Source organism: Accipiter gentilis, chromosome 30, assembly GCF_929443795.1.
Source record: "Accipiter gentilis chromosome 30, bAccGen1.1, whole genome shotgun sequence".
Taxonomy (NCBI): Eukaryota; Metazoa; Chordata; class Aves; order Accipitriformes; family Accipitridae; genus Astur; species Astur gentilis.
Genome location: NC_064909.1, coordinates 11408000 through 11428819, shown reverse-complemented (window position 1 = coordinate 11428819; position 20820 = coordinate 11408000). Strand labels below are relative to the sequence as shown.

General features: G+C 35.9%; 1 protein-coding gene across 4 annotated transcripts in view; it reads left to right on the top strand.

Moving 5' to 3' along the window:
• Positions 1 to 20820, top strand: part of USH2A (usherin) — a 394090-nt gene that overhangs the window by 59843 nt on the left and 313427 nt on the right. For all 4 annotated transcript variants that reach the window (XM_049833600.1, XM_049833601.1, XM_049833602.1 and 1 more), the window contains exons 12-14: positions 8422 to 8617; positions 11895 to 12536; positions 18165 to 18348. In XM_049833600.1, coding sequence (XP_049689557.1) covers positions 8422 to 8617; positions 11895 to 12536; positions 18165 to 18348 — 1022 coding nt within the window. The remainder of the gene's footprint in view (positions 1 to 8421; positions 8618 to 11894; positions 12537 to 18164; positions 18349 to 20820) is intronic.

The window sequence follows — 20820 nt, the reverse complement described above, 5'->3', positions numbered from 1 at the left end:
CATCGTATGCAATGACAAGAAGAGATAGCAAAGGAGTGAAAAGGAACTTCATTATTGCTGCTTATTCAATTTTTCAATTCCCAAAGCTGACTTACTGAGAATACTCTCAGGTATTTGGTGGTCAGACCATTAACCTATGTGTGTGAGCCAGAACACCTCACAGTTCTCATTTCATAAACTGAAGAAAAGGAATAGAAAAGAAAAGAAAAATCCTCAACCCGCTTTCTCTCCCGGCCCCCCCCGCCCCCTTCCTGAGACTGCAGTCAACTGGATGCTCTGGTCTTTGCCAGATTTGTGTCAAGTAAGAAGGTAGTGAGAAGTGTATCATTAGCATTTATATCAAAAAGGCAGAACATCAAGATCAGTACCAATCAGTTGCAAAGCCAGCAATGAAGAGAAAGAATTCCATGCAGGAACTAAATATACCCATGGGTCTTAAAATGTGAGGTTTAGGGCATTGCCAGCTGGTCAAAGGAAGGTGCTTCTGTCCTGGTAGAGAGGAAATAATTGAAATTAATCATGACTCAGACAATCACAAAAGGACTTTTTTGTCATGTTTTGGGGGCTTCAAAACCAGAAGTTAACTTTGGTAAAAGAAACTTAGAAGGTGTCAGCTTTAGTTTTCTATTTAGTAACTTCAAGCTACATCTCATAGTTATTCTCCAGAATTGGAGACTTTCCGATTACGTGTCTGGCAGTATGTTTCTTCTATTACAGGCACCAAAGAATAGCTATTTGAAATTATAGGGATACCCAAGGAGAAAAAGAGGGTTTTAACTTTCAGAGAGGCATAGGCCAGCTATTTTTTTCAGCAAATTCCATTTTATACTTTATGCATACATATGGTCAACAAGATTTTAAGTATTCAGAAGGTATATTTCTGAGACCATGGAATGTATGTGTTGAACATCTACTAGATGAGCACTATGGCTAAATAGTTTGCTGTACCCCAAACAATTATTAAGACAATTCTTTGGAATATATCACCCGTTAAATCTCTTCTTAAGTCCTTATATCAGTTTAGTAACTGGACATTGGGAGGGTTCCTGAACAGTCTCCTCTTTGAATTTTTGATTCTAGATGTGATGAGTTAGATTAAAGTGTCCCCCAATTAAAGAGTAGTATCAGTGTGAACTGTTCGGTATATCTAAAATTCAGAAATCTCAAGTAGTCTGCTTCCTGATTAAAGACAATGATTCTGTAGCTGTGATATGTGCAGGAGGAAATTGCTTGCATACTTTTTATAACTGTTTACATTCAAGGATATGGGACTAATGTGTACTTCATATGTAAATTATAAATGACACAAGGGATATGTGCCAACTCAGCATCAGTGATTTTCAGTATCAAATAACAAATGTAATTATGAGGTCCCAAGGTACACCACCACTTGGTAGCAATACTTGGCTAGACTCATTTTCGTAGTGAACAATCTAGATGGATATTTTCCATAAGTGATTTAGTATCAAGATGGTCATGTTAATAGACAGGCTGTTTCTATCTGCTTACTGTTTGGGTCGGAACAAGGCCTGTCAGGCATAAGCAACAGGAGAACAGATTGCTTTCTGCTCTTCTACAACTGGTATAATTAAAGTCTACTTCTTTAAATGACAGATAGCATTTGGACTGGGGGGAGGAGGAGAACGTTCAGTAATATGTCCAGTGCACAACTGGTGAAATCCTCATTAATAAAATCTTTAAATATTAATTGCTACCAGTATTCTCAATGATACCATTGTTACTAGAGTAAGCTAGATTTACAGAAATAATAATAGTAATAACAACAACCACCACTTTGCTTCATAATTCACTTAGATATTTATATAGTTATAGAAATGGTTTGTTCTACCCATTTTGATGTAGATGTCCATATTATAACCTGTAGTCCACCTATTTCTGCAGCATTATAAACATTTGTCAGCTTGTACAACTTCTTTGAAACAGTATCCATTGCCAAGCATTTCATAGTGCTTCTGGATTATTTTGGTGCTTCTCTGTACAGAGAAATTAAAGATATTATTTCTCTTTTTTTCCCATTTTTTTAAGCCAAATTTACCACAAATTAAGCCATTATGAGTTTCTTTCCTAAATTAATGCAATCACCAGTTTTCATATGAACTTGAGAGTAGATATATACCTTAATTTTGCTCTTCTCTTTTAGGTAAAATTCCAGTTATTTAAAGCTATTTTTTTATTGCTTTTTACTGTACTTTTTCTAATTTGTGTGTTCTACCCTTGAACTATTCAAGCTGAAGCCTTACCTTTCCTTCTCATACCTTAAATATGAGATTCCTTTTTAGTACATTGCAGAATGTTTTTTACCTTTTTTGGAGTGGTATCATATTGTCCATATTTAATTTGTAGAGGCCCAGTATCACTTCCAGGTTATTTTCCGCATTGTTTCTTCACAATTTTTCTTTATTTCACGTTTGGTGTCTCCTTGCTATGTGTTGTGTTTTGAACTTCTGCATTTACTTCATCTTTACTGATTTTAGAATATTTGTGCCAAGAGTGAAAGTGATGTTGAAAACCAGCCTGCTGAGGGTGATCCCAGAACAGCAGTGTCCACTGCCACCAGGGCGCAGTCCTGCAGCATTGAAACATGGCTGAGTGCTCATAACAGGGTCCTCTGACAACCCCAGACAAGGCAAAGTGATAAATAATCCAGGGCCCATCCAGGGAGTCCAGTCTGGAGCCAGCAGGAGATGAGACCGAAGACATGGCTGCAGCCCAAGTCCAAGGCATCCCTCCAGGAGGCCGGGCACAGGCACAACTGCAGCATAGCCCAGGCGAGGTGCGGATGCCCAGACTGGAGCTTATCTGGAGCTCCTGGACTGTGGGCAGAGGGTGTGAGTGGAGGCCCCAGGTGAGGCTGCTCAGGGCCATTAAGGATGGTTGGTGCCCTCAGGGTCATGATGGGGCTGGGTATGCATCCTGAGCTGGGGTGACCTGTGAGGCTTGTAAGCATATTCTCTCTTCTGTCTTCAGAGTCTGCTACTGAAAACATTGAAGAGCTTAGCATCCAGGGCAGGCAATTACAGAACCCTACAAACCTTCCCACATTTACAAGTACTTTTACCTACTCTCCCCCACCCCCTGCCCTCCATCTACTATTTTTATATGGAGCGTATTTCTCACCTTTTTCTCTAAAATTCTGCACAGCTACTTGAAGTGCATGCGGTATATGAAGGATAAAATCTGTGTAATATGGGGTGCGTTACAGTGGCATATTTCCCTTAGCTATGTTCATGGCTCTTATAATCCCATGCTTACTATAGAAGGCAGGATTAAAGTGGAGTTATATAATTGAATTTGTTATTTTGTTTTTCAGAGGCTGTTCTTCAATAGATATATTTCATCTTGATATCCTATGTTGATGTTGTAGTAACTCACAGAATTAACTGGCAAGGTTGGCAAAACTTAACAAATTTTGAAATAGTTGGTATGAAGAAATGCATTACCTTGGAGACGCTGCTAGGTGATCATGTAAACTTAAGATAAGGAGAGTTAGAATATGTGCAGTATGTATAACCGAGAACGTATTATTCATTAGGAACAGATGATGGTAGATTAGTCAGTGCTGGATGAGAAGTAAATAAAGACCCTGTCCTTGTCTTACCTTGCTTAATTTGAATACTAAAATCAACACCCACTTTTGCATAAAGAGCATGTAAATGTCAGACCACCCTAGTATAATGAACTGGACAAGAGCATGACGTGCTCAAAAGATCCTGTTGTTATATAAGCTTGTGTAGCCCATCACAATTTTTGTTTTCTGTGTTTCCTTGTAAGAAAATTGTATAAAAACCTCAGCCTTTCTTTCTAAAGGTGTGCAGGTATTTGGAGACCTGGCACCCTATACTACAGTACAGCAATAAAGACAAGTATCTCGACTCAGTGTGTTGATTGGCTTATTGCACACCGGGTAAATGAACCCAGCTTTTGGGACAACATTGATGGAAAATGGCTGAAGAAGCAGAATGGAAAGGTTTCTAGTCTCTTACAGTGAAGACAAAAACAAAATAGTCATTTGTGAATACAGTCAGAGTCTCCTTTTTGTCTTGTCTATGGAATGTCTTTTTTCTGCTTGACTTGTTTTTCAAGTTTGAAAGTTTGAAAACTTTCAAATCAGTGTTATGGAAGAATGCCAGTGGATTATTTACAGATCCTCTAATCTGGTACATACAAACCTATTTTCAGATCTATTAAGCAGCAATCTGATAAGCCTCCCTCTAACAAAAACTTTAGTTTCCTATACCTTTTTCTAACTGCCATGAAAGACTTTCACTCTTTTTAGAACCAGGAAACCAGTTGCCAGTTGTATTGATTATGGATGGAAAAGTCTTTTCTACATGACAGCAAGGTAGGAGGAAATGTATATAGGGAGATCTCAAAATGGTTTCATTGGCTGGTTCCTGGAGAAAATTTGAATTGGATTCTTCAGCTGACCAGATATTTCTCCCTCATTCTGAAGAGTTATATTTATTTTTCTGGCATATTCTTTTACCCTATTAAGAGAAAGTTTGGGGACATAAATTTTCTGCAACTGAATGGGATGGAAATTACTGCTTCTTTTAATAGCTTGACACCTAAAATTATGCTGAAGATACTGGTGCTCTTTGCTTCTCTTAGCACTCAGTAATCTACACATTTCACTTGTTGCATCAGGAAATGGCTACCAGCTGCTCACAATTAGACTGGGGTTTCCATGTATTTATGATAAGAGCAGCCATACTGGATCAAATGAGACTTTCATCTAGCATAGTATCCTCTCTGATAGTTACCAGAAGCTGGTGTTAAGAAGCATGATTTTCCTGTGATATACTTTTCTATATTCCACTTATTTATGTGTTTGGAACTACCGGAGACAAACTCTGGGGTTTCATCTGACTTGTCATGTTTGGTGTCCACATATGGGATTAATCTAACTCATTTTTTACTGCACTTTAAAAAAAGGGTATTTTTCTATACACTTGAAGTGTATAGAAAATATACTTTTTCGTTCTTTTAAGTTTGCTTTCTGATAATTTCCTGGGTGTTCTCTCCTTGTTATATTGTGAGAAATAATGAATATTCATTCTGTAAGCCATTCATGATTTTATAGACATGTATTCCCTTCACCTTAGTCATCTCTTTCCAAAATGAAGTCTTTTTTTTTTTTATTCTCTTTTCATTTGTATCTTTGCTTATTCTACTCACTCTGTGACCTCTTTTCTTTTAGAGAGGGTAACCAGATATACAAATTGCACAAAATATTGATACACAAGGGATTTTTGTGACAGAGTGACATTTTCTGTATAATTTTCGGTTCTTTTGCTAATAATTCCAGTACTCGTATTGCCTTTTTAACTGCCTCAAAGCTTTCAAATTATTTTTAGGGGGAATAGAGCAGCTTTAACAGCTCCTTTCTTGAGTGATAATAGCTAATTTTGGACTTATCACTGTCTACCTATAGTCAGTATTGGTTTTCCTCAGGCATTAAGTTTGTACTTCTTGATGTAGAAATTAATTTGACTTTTTGATCATCCATTTGGTTCAGTATATGAGCTATTTCCAGATGTTGCTGACTTAAAGAAATGCAGAAGAATCATGAAGCATGATTTTTCTTTGCAAAAAAATTACTAATCTTTTCCAATATATCAAACTGTGTGGTTTTGTTTCTATTAATTTGCTCTGTACAGAAAAAGGCTACTAGTCTAGCTCTCGGAAGCTTCCTTACAGCCTTTTGAGGAGATTGATGTAACTTTTATAGTTTTATTCCTCTTCTACTGAGGTTGACATAAGGAATTAATAACTCAGTAATTTGATATTTCAGTTCATCTAGAACTCTTGACTCATGTGTAGTCACTTTTCAACAGATGAGATTTTGCTAAAAAACTTTTCCTTCCGACATTTTGGTTTGAAACCAGTCTTGAAAATCATTCTTAATATAGAATGGTTACACCTCTTTCATAGTGAACAGCTGTGAAATACTTTGCAATCTCTGTTGTGGTTCTACCTTTCCTGAATGCTACACAGAATTGTAGAAGCATTAGTTGGTCATCTGCTCCAGCTCAAAGCAGGATTGCTGTCAGCACTAGATCCAGTCAGTCATGATTTTGTCTGGATGAGTCTTGATACCTCTGGGGATGGAGATTCCACATCCTCTCTAGGCAACCTGTACTGATGCTGCACTTCCCTCTTAGTGAAAAGTTCTCAATCTGCTAATCATACCACTTAATTATTTACTGCCCTCACTGAATCTCTGGTAGCCTTCCTTTTTTTCTGGCATTTGAAAAAAATTTTTTTTTTTTCCTTCATGCCTTAAGCATGTTTCTCGTTAAAAGCTGATTTTTGTATTGCCTTATTCTGCTTTTAAAATTTGGTGGTGATTATCCTGTCTTATTTAACTTCCTTATTTTGATGTGATTTCCACTTTTTGAAGATGGCTTTTTGCATGTAATGCTTTCCTTCATGTGGTAGCTTTTGGAGTAACTTTAAAGTCTTTTGGGGTATGAGTTATATGTTTGTTGAGTACCAATGAGTTACCTTCATATAATACTTGCTGTTGTGTAATCTGGGTATGCTATGATCACTGACACAAAATGTAGGTATTTTTCTTCATTTAGGATTACACTCAGAGTTGCTTTTCACATGTGAGTTCTCTGATGAATGGCTGTGATGCATGATTGGGTGTCTTATAATAAACCAAATATCTAGATCATATCCAGTCTAAAAGGGAGTAACTTGAAAATCCTTGTTGCTGTGTTTTCTGCTGTTGTCATCTCTTAACTCTTAGCTTTTTGTACTTGCTGTTGTCTTGCCTTTTGTTTATAAAATATTGTTTTCTTGCCTTTTTAATATCTTCATCTTCCTGAAGAATGTAGCTGATACGTCAGTAATAGATCTCTATTGTGAAAGCATATTGAAGAGGTTTTATTGGACTACAGAATCCTTTTATGAGGAAGGAGTAGGAATACATGCTTCTCTAACTTTCATTCAGTGTTTTCTGCACTGAGAATTTACTATTAGATGTTGGAATACTCTACCTTGTATTAATAAAGCTTGGAGCTTCATTGTAGACTGCGGGGTGTGATAATATTTATTTTCAGTGGAAATTCCAAGTAGCTTTGTCTCTAATGCCACAGGACTCACTCTCTTGTTGTTTCAGCTCTGCTTGACTCGTAGGTTTAAGGTGAAAAAAACAACTGTTAAGAGAAACTTTTGTTCTGGTAGCTAATTAAAAGCGAAGTACTACATAATAGTACTTATACTACATAGTACTAAATTGAACTACAGCTGTTGGTGTTGTACATGAATAACAAATTTTGAATCACTGTACTTTTTTGTATTTATAAATATTTGCACTGAAAAAAATACACTGACTCAAAGAAAATTACTTATAACAGAGTTTGTTTGCTGCCATCTCTGTATTCCCCAGAACACTTGAATATGAATCCTAAACCTTTTGCCAATTCACATCTGCATCTTTGTGTTGCTTTGACTCCCTGTTCTCATCTATGTTGTGTACTGACTGATGTCTTCCATTCATTTCCCCATCCCTGTGCCACTGCCCTTTCCCTGTAGTCAGTTTTCCCACCATATCAGAAAGTGATGAATATATAGAGAATGGGGTTTTTTTCTGGCTTTCAGAGGTTTGAAATTGAGATAGCTTTTCAGGAGCCCTTTAATCTTGCACAAGATGTGAGACAAGTACTCCCGGATCACGGCCCAGGCATAACAAAGGATGCCTCAGGTCCTTCCAAATAGCAGTGCTACCCATTTAGGGAGTAAGAGAGGACCTTTATATCCCACCACTGAAGTGGAATGCTTAGATCCCAGCTGAACCAAGAAAAGAGGGAGAGGGTTTCAGGTACTGAGCTGTTGGGTCACATACTTCTTTCTGTAAAGGAAGAGAAAATTTATTTTCTATGAGTAATCAGAAAGGAAATCTTTCAACTTTGCTTCATTCTTATTTAACTAATATTTTCACTAAAAGAAACAAACATACGGTCTGAACAAAAAAGTGCAAAACTTGACCTTTGAAAATGATAGTGTTTTGCAGTCACTGTGATTCAGAAAAGTACTGTTTGTTTTAATAGAAGTCACCATTTATACAGTGCAATTTTATAATTATTCTTTGCATTTTTCTCTCTCCAGATGGTAAATAATGCCACATTATTTACTCAATTCTTTTTTCCTTTTGTTTTGAAAGAACAGGACTTTTAAACTTTAAAAATTGGATAGTTACACCCTGTTTAATATTTTTCTTTTTTCTCTCTGTCAACAAATTAAAAAAGTATGTGTTACACAGGCTGATTTTTTTTCTGTTCCATTTTAAGTTTTCTCCTCCTGAACTCATACTCCCATTCTTGTTGCTAATGAATGTATCCTCTAAAAATAGATATGTTCCTCATTCCATAATATTTTGTATCTTTCTAGATTGGAGGCCAGTGTAATTGTAAGAGACATGTGTCTGGCAGACAATGCAATCAGTGCCAGGAAGGATTCTACAATCTACAACAGTCAAACCCTGATGGCTGCAGTCCCTGTAACTGTAATACCTCTGGGACAGTCAATGGAGATATTACCTGTCACCAAAATTCAGGCCAGTGCAAGTGCAAAGCAAATGTTATTGGTACGTGTAATGCAAGAGTTTGGAGCCATTTTTCTTGTTTTCTCTGGAAATAAAACACACTTGGTTTCTAAATGAAAAGTATAGTAAACTTCTTTGCTGAAGGCAGATTATAAAAATGAATGAAATTAACTGTTGAAAAATTATTAATTTAATAATTCTATCAAACTACAGCTTGAAGCTTAGTTTAATCAACCCTTTAGAAGTTTCTTTATGGCATAGCTACATTAGCTCACATAGCTCCACACTAATAAGTCACAGAAATAATGTAATTTGCTTACTGCATAGATGTTTCTTTTAGGAAATTAACACTTTTTCAAAATGTTTTATACTTAATGAGTTCTAAGCAAATCGTTTCCATGCTAGTTTTCTTAATAGACCAAAATAAATGGATTTTTTTTCTCAAAATATTCTGTGCTACAGGGTCCTTTGTGATAAATCTATCCATTTTTTTCTATTATATTTCTTTGAACTGTTCCTATGAAATGCAAAATAAGTCAACATAATTCCACAGATCATGTACATAGCTAGGGTTAGTTATCAAGGGCCACATAATTTTAATTTTGTAATTCAATGCCAAGCTGATTATAATAAACTGCTACCTTCTGTGTTATTTATCATTTTTTTTACAAGACGTGCTTTTTTGTTTGTTACTCCCACAGGTATTTTTCAGAAATTAGATTTGATTATAGCAATTTATTACTTCCAGCATATTTGAGGGGAGCCACAGCCACATAAGGACAAAATTTATCAAGTGCCCAAAATACACAGTATATGTAATACACTTTGAAATGTTGATGTATGGGAATATTATGCAAGGAGAATTTCCTGATAAAGTGAGCCTTGCATGGTAACTGTACATGTCTCAGACTATACATATATCTCAAAAAAAAAAAAAAAAAAAAGAGGTCCTTTTCTGCTTTGTTATTAACACAATTAGTAATCTATTTTTTTTAGCTAAGCATGGTTATGGGTTGTATTAACAATGGTCAAGTGTATTTTAATTTATAACTCACTGACTTGTGAATATTGACTTACTTGTAATATTGTGAGTCTCTGTTTCTCCTAATTTCCAAAAGCAAATACAAAATAAAAACAAATAATGAAAATAACTCTAAACAGACCTAAGCCTGAACAGTTTCTGTCCTCTTTCCTGTGGAATGCCAAGTACCTATGTTTTCCATACGATAAAAAGGGTGCCAAGAGTAAAAAGTAACCTCTGTGCACCTTAGACCCACTCTGTACATTTGATAAAAGGGACTTCAGAGGACTCTTAATTATACATCCTTTGCCTACATTTCACATTTGCATCTGTGAAAACCTTTGTTAACTCAGTGGGAGTTTGGTATACAAGAAATGCACAGTCTGGTTCTCACGTATTTGATTGTCAACATATTATTTTAAATATTTTCTCCTTTTGATGAAAGCAATAAAAATTATTTTTATTTTCACTGAAATAATAATACAAAAAATGTGTAAATCTGTGCTTTCTGGAAATTTATCTATAACTATGGTGGGGGGCTGTAGGTATGCAAACATTTGTTTGCACGATAAAGACCTAATTCTTTCCAGACTGGATTTTCTTTTTTGTTTTCCAAACCATTTGTAAATAAGCTTCTGTATATTGGAATGTGTGCAGCAAACTTTAACGAAAGGCTTTCCTCTTTGGATTTCTAAATTGGTTTTTAAAGCAATCTGTCTATTGCCATTTTATCTATTTAAACAAACACGATAACAGAAAAATGCAACTATGGACTGCAGTGTTATGAAACATGAACTGTTAGAGTTAACACAACTGTTAAATCTTACTAATGATTCTATCACCAGTAAAATACATTAGCACCAATAATTTTATTAAAGTAGGTCATTCATCTAGAATAAAAAGGTAGAAGAATGTGAATTAAATGCCAAGCGTGCTAACTCCCCTGTACTTGTTAACATTGAATGTGATGCCCTGTAGGCCTTCCTCAGTATCGTTAGGAATAGATTACCTGTCAGGAATATGTATGGCATATTCAAATAAGCACTGCGCATATTTTTAAAACTGATATGATATGAATCCATGTAGACCAATTTTAATAGTTCAAAATGAGTCATAATTCTTGTTAACAATACAGTTATTTTTAAAATTTGCAGCAATAGTGGTCCTTTTTTATTTTCCTTATTGAAATTAAATGATATGCCTTAGGTGAGTCATTCATCACTGTTAAAGGAACTTGCCTTCTGTTGGAGTTTTTGAGTTTTTATCCATATGTATAATGCATTTCCTACCATTTTTAGTTTTATTTTTCTACATGTAAGTTGCTAGATATATTTTTGTATGGTTTTGTATTTAAGTGATGACAGTGCTTTGCTAGAACATTGTATTTATATTTTTCTGTATGCAACAATTAAACGATGGCTTCACAGTGAAGGATTTTCCCGTTGCAAGGGAAAATACATAACTGTGAATTTGCATTTTTCATATAATAATCTCGTTTGCTTTCTTGTAATGTACATTTTATAAACTAAAATACAAATGCCATCCCTTGGGGCAGGGATAAAGCGAGCGATGACTTGGAAAACAAAGCTAATAAAACTACAGGATGAAGCATGAAGAAAACAGTTTAGATTTTAATGTACTGCAGAAGTTAACTAAATCATACGTTTAGATAAAAATATTTCATTTTGGCTTACGGAAAATATTTTCTGCTTTCAGTAAGGGCTAACAATAAACACTAACATAAATGTAAGCAATGTTAAAACTGAAGTGCAGTGTTAAGTCATTCATCGTAATTAGTCTTAACTTGTGTTGTCCTGGAGTATATTTAATGTTTTTAATATAATATATAAATCTGTTATCAGAACAGACTGAGACCCCAGTGCAATTCCCTGTATATTGCATTTCTGCAATACAGGGTGAAGAGTTCACGAAAGCATTGATTGTGCAACAGGTGCTGTTCTGGGGGACAAAGAGATTAATTCTGGTTTGTCTTAGAAATATTACAAAGAATCTCATGCAGAAGTATCTTAAATTGTATTGAGAAGCCAACAAAAACTCATTGCTTCTGAAACAAATTGGAAAAGTAAACAGATTTTTGGGATGCCACTGTTATTCAATTGATTTGTGCAGCCCTGTCATTCCTGTTAATTATGCTGGTGAAGAATATTAGTCCTTTCCTTTCTCTTTTTCTTTTTTTTTTTTTTTTTTTTTTCCCCAAGTGTAGTATGCTTATCCCTTTTAAAAATTGAAATTAATAGCTTTTCAGCTTTTTTTTATTAATACCTTTTCTCTTTCCAGGTCTTAGGTGTGATAGCTGCAATTTTGGATTTAAAGCGCTCAGATATTCTAATGAAGATGGATGTGAGCCTTGTTGGTGCAACAGCCATGGCTCAGTGAACCAATTCTGCAACCCTCTCTCTGGGCAGTGCAATTGTAAAGAACGAGTGAAAGGGCTTCGCTGTGACACCTGCATGGACAACTTTTATGGGCTGGATGTAGCTGGTTGTAAGGCTTGTGAATGTAATGTTGCAGGGTCGTTTTCTGGAATCGTGTGCGATGCAAAGACGGGGCAATGTGCCTGTAGACCAAATATTGGAGGAAGACAATGTGACGAATGCCTAGATGGCTACCACAAAGTACAAGAAAATCATTCCTTTGTTTGTCTGCCTTGTAACTGTGATAAGGCAGGTACAGTAAACGGCTCTCTGCTTTGTGACAAATCAACAGGACAGTGTCCTTGCAAAGCTGGTGTAACTGGCCTTCAGTGTAGTCAGTGCGTGCTTCATACGTACAACCTCAGCATGAGCAACCTCCTCGGCTGCCAGCATTGTGACTGTGACGCTCTGGGCACATTGGCAGGAACAGTTTGTGACCACGTTTCTGGACAGTGTGTCTGTTTGCCTCAGCGTCAGGGGAGAAGGTGTAATGAGTGTAAACCAGGTAAGGAAATTGGAAGACAACCTATTTGATGTACTAAGTTTTGCTTTGTTGGATATGATCATAGTTCCTTCAGTTTTTAATATCTGATATGTCTCTGGCTTATGTTATTAATTATTTTTCCATTTCTTCCTAACTGTATGAGCAAGAAGGAAGTATTAACATTCTGACCGCCATCAAATATTTATTCTGTTGCCAGAGGTTGTATAATTTGTGTTATTACTGCAGTATAATTTGTGTTATTACTGCAGTTTCAACATGTCCAAAATAAGGTTAGACCTAGTTCTTCTAGATATTGAGAAAAATATACAAATCGTCAATGGCCCAGTCACTGAATAAGAGATAAACTAGCATAGTTTGATGAACAGCAGCTATCCTTGTAATGAAAAATGTGGATTTGGAAGGCAGAGTGCAAGCTCTTCAGGAAGGGTACCTCGTGCATAAAGCTGAGCATGGTGTGAGGCACAGAGATGGTTGCTTAAACTTTGATGAGACTGGCAAACATGCCACTTAAAAAGCATTCACCTGTCTTGCTGTGTTGAGGATGTGCTGGCTTTCACAAGGACTGCTTACAGTTTGGCCCTACAAGCAGGCGATACTGCAGTTGCTATGTGTCAGTTCAAGATTTTGTACCATATTAATGTAAACAGAATTTAAATGTGCATTGGAAGTGGGAAGCTCTGTAGTTATATTTTAATGTTTTTGTTTTAAAAAGTAGGTGGGTAAAGTAAAACTATAGGTAATAGTAACCTACCCTTAGTAATAATATTAAACAGATAGATTTAGTTCAAGTTAAATACATATGCAATTTATTAAAGTAGCAGGTCACATTAAAAGGTACATTATAGCTCCATTGGTTTTAATATGCCATTCAATAATTTGAACAGAGGTTAAAAAAGCTGCTTAACCTCCATTAAGTATTTTTAAAAATACTTTCATTTAAATTATTTTAGGTACATATACTAATAAATAAGGCAGCATTCTGTTTTTCTTAGTTCCTCCTCCAGTGCTATTTGACCTGCTAACCCTCTACAGCAGCCACTTAATCAGAGATCGGCAGAGGAGTGATGTCAAGGCTTCCTGAGTCAGTGACCGCCCTTGTCCTTGAAAAGGAAAGGCCAGGGTTTATGCAGAACTAAATGGTTTAAAAAGGTTTAATTGATAGTACGAACAGACTGGTTTGTAGAAAAGCTTACATGGCACTTAGAGGAATACTTCCACAATAGTTCCTGTTAAAGCAAACCAAAAAAATCTTGCTGTAAGAATTATTTTAAAATTTTCTAAGTAATAAGTATAAGCATGTATGGGCTGAACACTGAGCTCCCTTCTGCAGGTTAAAGTGTAAAACCTTATCATTGTAAAAGCACTGTGCCGCTCTTAGCGTAGCACAGCGTACTACGGTGTTTTCACTGACATTCTAGTGTTGATCCCAGTGTGAACTCATTTAGACATTTAATATATCTAACTTTTATATAAATATTCATTCTTAGTATGTTCCAAAGGAGAGTTTTCCATAAAATAGGGGTGAGTATAACCTTCTGGTAATACTGGTATTAAGTTGTAGAAGTATGACCTAATTAAAAGCATACAATTAATTAGTTAAAACTGGCAGCCCTAAAAACATACTGAGGACTTTTTAGGCTGTTGGGACACCTCAACTCTGTGGTGAGAGTTTCCTTAGTGGAATACAGGTCATATATCTTTGTTTGTTTATTCTGTGTAATTATAAGTCTGGTCTGTTATAGATAGTGGTATTTAAAATAACATCCCATTGTAGCATATATTCTGTGAGCTTTGATAAAATTTGAGAGGTTTCCAAAAGTTACCAAAATCTTAATGCAGGAAGAGTTGCCAATGGAGAAAATTCAAGCTGGATATAACTTTGGGAAATTATTTTATCATGAGATTTTTTTAAAAAACCCACAACTCTTTCCAGAGCATTTGGCCATGCGTTTCATCTATTAGGCTGTATCCATGACCTCCTGTCTTCTAGTTTGTTCTCATACAAGTAACATTTTTGGTAGATTTCTGTACATTTAAATTTTTTTTAAACTAATGGTGTATGCAAAGAGAGGACCACTTGATTCTAACATGAAACCAAATGAAAGAGTAGTTTTATCTTGTATATAAACTTGCTTTTGAGATGTCCTGGGTTGCGGTGGTAGAAAATAGATCTTTCCAGCCCCTAAATAGTTGTGAAGTTTGTCCCTACCTCATTCCAGGACTGTGTTGCTATACCGACTAGGATCTGTGCTGCCACACCAACTGGGTTCTGTGCCATATAAATCCTGTTCAACACTGGTCTTGAATCCTGTTCTGAGAGCAGCAAAGCTGTAAAGAAAAAACCCCAAACATTTTGTTAAGTTCTTTACTCAGCGACCACAGCTTTTCATGGAGAGGTACATAGTATTGAAAAGATGTAAACCAGCACGTAGGATGTGTGGCAGGGCACCAATACTGAGTTTCTGTGTACATACTACCTCTCTTCTTGGCCAGAAGCATGTGAAGTTTGTTGTGACAACGTTGTCAGTATTGTTAACAGTGCGTCTTGAAGCACAGACTGTGGTTAAGTAACAAGCATTACCGCCATAGTTGGGAAGCATGTAAAAATGCTAAGGAATTGTTCGGGTGTTCCTTTTCCATGAGCTATACAGTGGGAGAAAGAGTAAGAGGATGATTAAAAAAGGAAGCTGAATACTTTGCTATGACTTTCATTCTTCCTTTTGAAGAATATGTTTGATTGACAAATGTGATCAGTTATGGTTCAATTGGAAAAAAATCTGAAAAAGAATAAGCATAATACTAGTTATATACGTAGATCTTGTAGAGATTTGCAGCGGCTGTCTTAAAATTGGAAATTGGCTCTATTACACAACAGTGGATCCTTCATAAAGCAACTTTTATGAGCCCTTCTAACCTTGCTGTAAATTAAGCTTGCATTAAGTTGTTTCTTGCTCTTTCCTGCCAAATTCTAGGTGGTGGAAGTAAATAATAATAATGGTTATGACAAACAGTATGAATTTGTAATCCAGTGTCTCTTCTCTTTTTGCCTACATTTAATCATGTTAATTTACTTATAAATTAGTTGGGGGAAGGACTTTCTCCCATTTTCCTATCCCTTTTGCTTTTAAGAAAAAATTTATTTCTACTTGCTACTTCTGAAAAAAAATAACAATGATGGTAGTATCCAGAAACTTAGTTAAACTTTTAGAGCATTTCTAAAAGATTATTATCAAAAAAATATCATACCAAATCCTTCCCTGCTCTACAGTGGTTTTAGGCAGTATGACATTAGGAGAACCAGGATGTTTAACATTAAGGTATAGATTCTTTATAATTATGAATTTCATTGCTACGACAAAACCAATGTATCCTGTAGTGATCAATCCTGCTCAGCTAAAATGAATTTGCTTTCTAGAGATGTGCTTCTTTACCCACTATAGTCTTTTCTTAGACATTATTTTCATGCAAAATTTCAGATGGACAAGGATCTGTTTTAGCCTGAGTGCTTATCATTTACTGCAGCTATAAACTGGGTCCTGAAGAAATGCTTTGACCTTCTGCAGGAGTCCAGGCTTAAACTTGTTTCCTATCTTCCTGTTACGTTGAGTGGAGTCGTTCATTGTGCTCAAGAGTGACATTGCTGGGAAATGGTCTCCTCTATTTATGCACAGGATGGGCACTGTACTGTGCAGACAACTGCAGTAGGAGATAATACATGCCGCCTCACTAATAACTTCAAGCTATTCAGTCTCTGTGGTGGCTTAGTTCGGGGCCTCTCTGGAATAAAGTGCCAACAGCATGGTTTTTTATGATGCGAATGTATGTTAACTGGAGACTGATATCACTTCACTGTCCACTTGAGATTTATCTCGCTGAGGACCAGAGGCTAAACTTGAACAAAGATTTGAGCAGTAAAATTCTAATGTTTTCAATTTGTTTAGTTCCTCTGCTATTTGGATATGAGCTCACAGCGCAACACTGCTGCAAAGACAGAGAATACCACCCTAGGGGTGTATATATAAAGCTATCTCTTGTAGGGCAAAATAAATAATAAGGCATTGGGCGATATGACATGTTACAATACAATTTTGGGCTCTATTATAAACCAGGACATCAGGAAGTTATTGGACACCGAAAAGGATTCGGTAACTGAGAACATGACTAAGAAGAAACTGATTGAACTTTACCTGGAGATAGAGGGAAAGTGTCTGAGAAGTCTGTGTAAATGCAGCATATCTTAGTAACGGCTGAAATTCTTCTACTGAAGTTGTGCAATAATAATGAATAGTAATCAGCTGACAGAGATAGAAACTCCTGTCAATGGCCCTGTCTTAGGATTGATGTTCAAAGATAGGTACTTGCAGTTGCCTAGTGCCAGTTAATACTGTGTCACCGTCGTCATTTGCAGGACTCTCATACATTGCTATGTTTTTAATCAACTGTACCACTCCAATAAAAAAAAAAGAGCAGAGCAATTTGTGTGAAAAAAAACCAATTAAATGTCCATTAATGATCAGGTAAAAATATAAAATAATTTTGGAAAATTATGTAATTATATTTCTTACTGGTATGCCATCACTTGAATTATCTTCTGATCAGACATATAGGAAAGAAATTAGTAAGAATGGAAGAAGTCCATACATAGCAAAATAGATTACGCAAGTGGTACAGCATCATTAAAAAAATGTCTATAAAAGCTCTTTTGTTTGGAATTTCAGGTGAGGCTGTGAATAATGGGTAAGTTCTTCAATGACCAGATTAGAGGTGTATAAACTCTATCTAACTGTATTTATCAGTAATGTGTTAGAGACTTGCATAGATAAAGATTGCTTGTGAGGACAATAGGATGAAAGATAGTATAGCAGAAGCATATCAAATATACTGTGGGGAAGGTAAGGTGAATGCTCCGGTTCATAATTGGAAATAATACAGGAACAGAGGGATAGGATTCATAATAAAAACTTTTTAATAGCACATAAGTAACTTTTTTTTATCAGTTTATTAGTTTCTGTAGAAGTATTTGTGTAGGATACAAGGTCTATGTTGAGGAAGAGTAAAATAAATTTTTACGTAGACCTGGGAATGCTCATCGAATGCAGTTTTTCCATCCAAGAAACATCATCATGTTTCAAGGATTAAGCCAACCACTGGTTGAGAGAGAGGTTTTTAAGAAAATATGTGCATTTCTTGTATTTTGCAGCTGGCCATTGTCAGAGATGAGATACCAGACAAAAATGGACAAATGTCTGTTCTCATATGTTATTCTTTGTTTTGGCTGCTTGTGGTGCATTCATTACTACCTCTCATGTCCTTGGGTCTTTACTTGCCCCACAGACACATTAATGTACTCCCCCTATTTTGCATTTGCTCTGTCTAAAATAAAGTCTGAACAGAGAGAATAAAGAATCAGGGTTGGCAACTGGAGGATGAATAATAGCTTTACAAAGGGCCCATGAGAAGATTTAGAAGCTCAGCTCTGCAGGAGGACTATATTGCTTTGGGTTGATGTGTGTGTTACCTAAGCTTTGGTTCCGTTGTTTCATCCCTGGTTATGGACAAGTTGTTAATAATCTTACTATGTTCACTTTTTTGTATATTGTCTATTCTCAAAAATGCTTTCTTTTCCAGGTTTTTATTTTTCTCCATCGAGTGTCACGGGCTGTCTGCCATGCCTGTGCCACGTAACTGGCTCAGTGAATCAGATCTGTGATAAACTAACTGGCCAATGTATTTGCCAAGATGCCTCTGTAACAGGACAGACATGTGAACGTTGCAGAGAACTTTATTTTGGATTTGACTCTGTCACAGGGAGGTGAGTCTTTCTTTTTTACAGGTCACTTATAACCTCCTCGTTACATTTTTCTCATAGTAGCTCATTTGAAAACTTAGTGACAATGAAGAGATGCACTGTGGTTAGATTAATACTTCTTTGACTTCATGTGTGAACTCTGATTTACCTGTGGTACATCATACAACCCTCTGTGCTCCCACAAGCTGAAGGAAATAGAAGTTTTGCCATGGATTTAAGTAGCAACAAAATGAAAGCTGTATAATGCTAATACTATCTAATGTTATAGGTATTTAGTAATTGTTTTCTTTACGTGTCCTCTTCTTCTTCAGTAAGATGTGTTTGTTTCCGAGGTGTTAATCATTGATTATTAAATGCACATAATGTGCCATTCTTATAACCAGTGAATGCTTTTGAAGATCTTAGGAAGACTTTTCAATGGAGGAAAAAAAAAAAAAAAAAAAGTAAAAAATTACAGATATCTCTGTCTTTCCAAATTTCTTTTAGCAGCAGCAGTAGAAATATGCACAGCACCTTTCCTCTTGAAAATCTGTTTTTCTGAAGCAGTGTATTCTTTTTCAGCATTTAGTTATGTGCCACAGGGTAAATTGTTTATCTAATGTAGCCTGGGACATCTAGGTACACTAAAATTATATGGATATATTCCCTGGAATGCAAGGGGGAAAATGTATTTATAGGTAGTGCATTGTTATTCCAACTATTGCTCTATCTTTCTTTTCCAGGATCATCTTTCTTGCTTAATCCCCACAATCTCAATTTCCTTTTAAATATTGTCCAGAAAGATTGCACAGCTCTAATGCTATCATAGTTTCATGCAGACTGATGGTGTTAAATTGTTTTGTTATATTTAGTATTTTTGCCTTTAAAAAATCCCCCAAAGGCAGAAGCAAAACCTGTACAGCATTCCCCTCCCCATGCTCCTTTTGCCCAGCTGGTGTGGGGTAGACATGCTTTTAGGCAGTGATTATCAGTGTCGCCTTGCATATATTTGACATTATTCTGCAGATTTTTCACTTTAACTTTTATGTTACTGTCACTCATTAGGAGATTTTTAAAATTATTTTTTACTGTTGTGGGTCACAGAGGCATCTGCTAATGGCCATAAAGTAATCTGTAGGAATACGGACTTCCTATTTTCACTTCCTGTCGTTTCTAATGGTAAGGAATAAAATCTGTGTAATATTAAAGTTCCTTTTAAAATATATTTTCCTTGTTATTAATGGGGTTTTTTTTTAGTTACTTGGAATAGATTCGTGCCCCCCCCCCCCCCCCCCCGCCATCCCGCCCCAGGTTTTAGCAGGCGATGGAGAGGTTTGTGTCTGTGTTAAGCAATAGCTTTCCTGAAGTAGATATTGGCCTTCAACTACCTGCATTTTGAGCTGTCTTCTGAAATTCAAAATGTGAAAATATCTAGAATTATCTAGATCTAGATCTTGTTGTAAAGATAGAAAGTTTTCTACAGTTCTGGAATTTGAATCAGAGTTGGCTTTAATGCCTTAATACTACTTAATCCTCATGACAGTATTGAAGACTGCTCTGGTAGTACATTAACATGATTAACTTGTGTTGCATATGCTTGGCTTCCTTTCGGTTATCGTCTACTTGGGCAATGTACCTCAGTTCCTCAGGCAGAAACATTTATCCACTGAAAATGATAATCCAAGTCTTTATTTGTTAATCTATTTTAATCCATTTCTTTAACTGTTAATATCTTGCTAAAAAGAGTAATATGCTTTTTCTTTCTCTATAAAGTTGCAAAGTCATTTAAACCATCCTTGTTCCAAGTGTCTTTTAAGGACTCTGTGGTTACAGAATGAAAAGGATATGAGTTATCTGTAGTGGCAAAGACATATCTGTCTTGGCACAGTAGCAGAAAAGAAGCAAAAGTTGTGACACACAGAGACTGTGAAGCTTTAAAATTCTGCCACTCTGAGGAATGTATATGTGGGCTGATTGATTCTGTGATGTTTTTGAGATAAAACAGGAACTCCATATTTTTTAATGCATTTCAGCTTATGAAGCGGGAGAATTTCCTTGGCAATTAAAGAATTAGAAATACTGGGTGTTTGCAGCGGTCTGAACAGATCTGTAATGGTTGTGGGCATTGGTACACATTTGAAATGCTTTACCTCTGTATTGTTTACTATAATGAACTGGTCAATGAACATCACAAATTGTTTATCTATATATATAACTTGACAGATTACTGTTTATGAAATCCATTTAGCAAGTGAGGTTTTCCCATAAGGATGAAAAATGAAGATTTTAAACAGATTGCTGGAGAGGCTCTAACTGCACCTAGAGAGTCAATGTAATAAAGGTTTCTCTATATTAATATTACAAAACCCATTTATCCTCACAAAATCAATATTGCAATTCATCTTAGCCTGACATTTCTCTTTCCATGTTTTAAAAGTCTGTTTTCCTTGATTATATACAATTCTGTTTTAATAAAACTCAAATATATTTGACTTA